At 41.2% G+C, this 5,231-nt stretch overlaps 1 protein-coding gene across 6 annotated transcripts in view; it reads right to left on the bottom strand.

Annotated features, from left to right (window-relative positions):
* Positions 1 to 149: 149 nt before the first annotated feature.
* The window catches only part of prorp (protein only RNase P catalytic subunit), a 95,922-nt gene continuing 90,840 nt past the window's right edge, over positions 150 to 5,231 (bottom strand). For all 6 annotated transcript variants that reach the window (XM_078562756.1, XM_078562752.1, XM_078562755.1 and 3 more), the window contains one exon: positions 150 to 1,444. In XM_078562756.1, coding sequence (XP_078418882.1) covers positions 1,313 to 1,444 — 132 coding nt within the window. In that variant the 3' untranslated portion in view covers positions 150 to 1,312. The remainder of the gene's footprint in view (positions 1,445 to 5,231) is intronic.

Raw genomic sequence — 5,231 nt, 5'->3', positions numbered from 1 at the left:
CAATTTCTTTCAAGTATTTTAAGTTGAACACTGATATCATTAAGAATTAACAAAGTGCAAAACTTGTGTATATGTGTTGCCTTTTTTTAAGTTTAAACCTTTTTTGTTAGTATATAATATTGGTTTTATTCAATTAATAAAGGTACACATTGATTGATTTTACTTTTATTTTATAAGGAACCAAGTATTAGTGAATATATTTGCACAAAAAGTATAAATCTTACAGAATTTTCAATGTTACTTTAATCCTGAGATATGACAATTTAAATTAAAACATTACATTTGTATTTGCATTTTCTTGTACTATAGGATACTCAGCAGCTAATTCTAATGAAACTTGAAAAAATCATTTTATTAAGAGGCCTAAGATATAAATCTATTCGAAGAAGCTGCATGCTTAACTTTTCCACATTAATCTGGGAATCACTAATATCATGATTCTTCAACCAAAATCACCCAAAAACAACTTTTTAAAAGAATCAACATTTTTTTTAAAAAGTAAAGCATTCCTGTTATCTCATCAAAGGATAACAAGAATACTACTTTAACTTGAATGTGAACTGGTTGAAAAGTCTAAAGTTGTGTATTTTACCTACCTACAGATCATCTACATCACAGAAGCTCTGTGGTGCCTAAGAGACAAATACATTGAATGCTTAATTCAAAAATGTAACTAAAAGATTAATTAATGTCCAGATTCCCTCAGTGACACATTGACACATGATATGGTTATTAGGCTATATGGACCAATATGTTTTGAATCTTTATCTGTACTGAGCCAGCTGAACTCAGCCAGGATACCTTGACAGGAACTACCATAAATCACTACATGTATTGAACTTTTTTGATCAGAGTTTTCACTTGAACCTTTTTTATACTGTTTAAACTACTTGACTGTTTGTGGGGGGAGATAAATGCAATGAGATAACAAATTTCAAAAAAAGGAGACAGGGTTGTCACTCATGATAACGACCCATTAAGCTAAGCTGGATGTTGAATGTGCATGTTTTATGTGGGGATCGTGTTGGTTTTGTCTCCAGGTTCAAAACGACCACTGAAGCTGTCTAGGCTGACACAGGAAGAATGGCTATTTGGCTGAGGCAGCAGAAGCTATTACCACCTGAAAATACACGTTGAAACACAAGTCACAGCTTTTTGAAGAAAAGGCAAAAAATGTAGAAGGAAATTGAGAAACAAAATAAAACATTCCAAGATGTCGAAATAAATATTAAATGTAAAAATGAAGAACACTTTTTTGAAAACAAAAACACAGGAAACAGGTAGCATCAGAATTTCCAGCCACTGCTTCTCTTCAGTTATGTCTTTGAAGACACAGCCATTTACGTGGAACTTCATAGGAACATCTCTCTACTCCCTCTTCATCATATGGTATGTGCCAAGTATCATCTGTTGTCTGTACTATAGTGTCATATTTTGGTATGATCTATAGGGAAAGATATATATTAAAAAACTGTCAATTCATGTGGAGACAAACTGATTATTATAACTAAAAATAAATTATGTTTTTCACACCAAGCAATATTATTTTAAAGTTCATGTGAGCAACTAAGTTTAACCAATATTTAGAACATTTAAGCAATTTACCGAGAACACTCCACAAATTATTGTTAGAAGTTCCTATAGTGTTTGACATATAATAGTCATTTCTATTTGGCCCAGTAACTTAGAGGTTGTGTATTTGCCTCCCTGCCAGAAGAATTAAAAAGAATTCAAATGTATAAGTTTTCCATTGCTCAAAATTATTTGGTTAATTAGGGACACCTAACATGGCACAATAAAAGTAAAATGTGGGATCACACGTTTAGCATGTGACTTCAGAAAGACTGTTGTGAAATGCTGGGTAGAGCTGCCTGTGAAGCCTTTTGTCCAAAGGACAAGCATAGGCAATATGCCACCAGACAGAGAATTTAGTAAATAATACTGGCAACAAGAGGTAATAGGTGCAGAAATGGCACATCTTCTCAAAGGATTCCATAAAATACTGGGATAGAATGAGGCCATTCGGTCTGCTTTTCAATTCTATCCCTCTAGAAATGAACCCCAGTGCTTTGCTTGATTTTGTAAAAAATGGCTTTATTATCCTGCTTCACTACTTTTAGTAATATGTGTATCTATAGCCCAGATTTCTCTGCTCCTCTACCCCAATTACACACTTCAGATAGTATTTAATAGAGGCAACAGGGGTCTTGTTAAACCGGCTGGAAAGCCAACGGAAGCCCCACATCGCCTCTTTTAGGGAAGGCTGTCTGAATTAAGTGCCACACAGATGCTTAACTGGACAGCGGTGGGCCTTTCCCGGGATCAAGGACCCCTGGGGTGAAAGTACTGCCTTGTGACAGTTGCCAGTCATCAGAGATTAGCTGCACTACTGAACAGCTGTACAACCGCGGAGGCGGGGGCTGGTACGACACCCACGCGACGCCCAGGATCGTATCTGGATCCCAGGCCACATGTGAGTTAAAGTGGGAGGAGTTTGTGAGTGGGGTTCGCAGGGGAAGGAGGGGGTTCAGCAGCAAGGGTGGGGTGGGGTGGCTCTCAGCAGACATTGAGTGCCTTTCAACGAGGGACCCCTTTGAAGCCCATAACATGTTGAACCTCATACCTGCTGCTGGATTAATATCAGCAATAAGTGGGCATTAAGGCCATCAATTGTGGGTGAAGTAGGAAGGTGTGCCTTCCTGCCATGGACTTAATTGAGGTGCAGCTGAGAAGGTGGCGTGGTCCCTAACTGCGCAGCTACTGCCCTGACACCAAAATGTTTTTGAAAAGCATACTTTATTCATAAAATATCTGAACGAACATTACAAAACATTTCTAAATTGCCAACTCAAAAAGTGCAATCATATTCAACTTTTACACATGGATCACAAGATGCTTCAATACAATCAATGAATATTACAATCATTTCAATATGGTCATTACAGACAGTCAGACAGTGCAATGGTATTGGAGTTATCAACCTCCATCATGTTGCACTCTGAGGCGCTTCAATACAATTATAATACAATTAGTATTTAATGCATACATTTATTGTGAGCCGTACAACCCGAGGGGTCTATACCTTTCCCAGCCCCTCGGTGCACTATGGCAGAAAGGTCTTAGACAGCGAACTTTGTTTATTGGGCCTTTGCGGCGGCTGCCCCAAGCTTTACTGCGTTTCTCAGCACGTAGTCCTGGACCTTGGAATGTGCCAATCTGCAACACTCGGTCAGGGACAACTCTTTGCACTGGAAGACCAACAAGTTTCGGGCAGACCAAAGAGCGTCTTTCACCGAGTTGATGATCCTGCCGCTGCAGTTGATGTTTGTCTTGGTGTGTCCCCCTGGGAACAGCCCGTAGAGCACAGAGTCTTGTGTCACAGCACTGCCCAGGATAAACCTCAACAAAAACCACTGCATCTGTCTCCAGACCTTCTTTGCAAAGGCACATTCCACAAGGTGAACAACAGTCTCTTCCCCACCACAGCCACCTTGAGGGCAACGTGCAGAGGGGGTGAGATTCCTGGCATGTTGGAAGGATCTGATGGGGAGGGCCTTTCTCACCACCAGCCAAGCTACATCTTGGTGCTTGTTGGAAAGTTCTGGCGATGAGGCATTCTGCCAAGTGACTTTGACATTCTGCTCGGGGAACCATTCGACAGGATCCACCATCTTCTTTTCCCGCAGGGCCTCTAAGACGTTACGTGCCGGCCACTGGCTGATGGACTTGTGGTCAAAGATGTTTTTCTGCATAAATTTTTCCATGAGGAACAGGTGGTCCAACTACTTGGAGCGTTCTGCGGCAGCATGGCCAGATCCATCTTTTGCAACACCGGGGACAGGTAGAACCTCAGCACGTAGTGACACTTGGTGTTTGCGTACCGAGGGTCTACGCACAGCTTGATGCAGCCGCACACAAAGGTGGCCATCAGGATGAGGGTGATGTTGGGCACATCTTTTCCCCCTTTATCTAGAGGCTTGTACATCGCGTCCCTGCGGACACAAAGATTGCCACAGGGTAGGGTGTTAAATTCTGCCCCTGTTGTTCAAGAAACTTATGGTCTCTTTCTTCTTCCTACTAAAATGTACCACATTACACTTACCTATATTGAAGTTAATTTGCCAATTACAAATCCATTCTGCAAGTTTATTAATGTCTTCCTGTATTTTGTAGCAGCCTTCCTCTGAAATAACTACATTCTCCAACTTAATGTCATCTGCAAATTCTGAAATTGTACTTCTAATTCCCAAAAGCAAAACATTCATGTAAACGGTGAACATGAATGGTCCCAGCACTAATCCTGTTTATGACTTTCTGCCAGTCTGAGTAACTACCTTAAACACATCTGTCTACTTTCTGTTTCATAGCCAGCTTGCTATCCATTCTGTTCCTTGTCCCTTGACTCTATGGCCTGAATTTTTCTAATGGCGGGGTCTCCCTTCCCACCATCCGAAGAGTCAGTGGGGAACACATTGCCAACACTCGTCACGTCCTGCCAACCAGAAAAGATCCATTTATGCCAACTCTCTGCTTTCTGTTAGCTAGCCAATCTTCTATGCATGCCAATATGTTACCCCCTATACCATGAGCTTTTATTTTCTACAATAACCTTTAATGTGGCACTTTATCAGATGCCTTCTGGAAATCAAAGTACAGTACATCCACTGGTTCCGCTTTATCCACAGCACATATGACTCCTTCAAAGAACTCCAATAAATTGGTTAAACATGATTTCCCTTTCACAAAACCATGTTGACTCTGCCTAAGTGGACAATTATTGGCATTTAAGGGCCTCAATTGGGACAAGGGCAGGCATCCCGTCCGAGGCCTTGCCCGCCCCAGCGTAAAATCATTGCAAGGTCAGGGTGGGTGGGAACCCAAAGGGAATCCTGTTCCTTCAATTTCATGTCCCTCCACTTAAAAACCTGATAGCAGGGGCGTGTGAAATTCAGGCCTGTATGTTCTGCCTTAGTCATGAATCTACTATGCAGTGCCTTATTGAAGGTATTTAGGAAAATCAAATATATAGGACATGATTTTAAATCCAGGGTCGGAAAATCAACAATCATTTCCAGGACCCAACCCCGCCCTACGTCTAAGTCTCTGACACTACGCTATCTTCAAATGGAAATTCCACAATTGGGCCAAAGGTGAACTCAATGCCTCATCAGTGACCCCGAGCACTACCAGGAGGTGGGAACTGACCACTGAGTACAATCCTCAAAATCAGA

The sequence above is a fragment of the Cetorhinus maximus genome, chromosome 18, assembly GCF_964194155.1.
Source record: "Cetorhinus maximus chromosome 18, sCetMax3.hap1.1, whole genome shotgun sequence".
NCBI classification, from domain to species: Eukaryota; Metazoa; Chordata; class Chondrichthyes; order Lamniformes; family Cetorhinidae; genus Cetorhinus; species Cetorhinus maximus.
The sequence above is the reverse complement of the archived record's forward strand: the minus strand, read 5'-3'. Positions and strand labels throughout refer to the sequence as shown.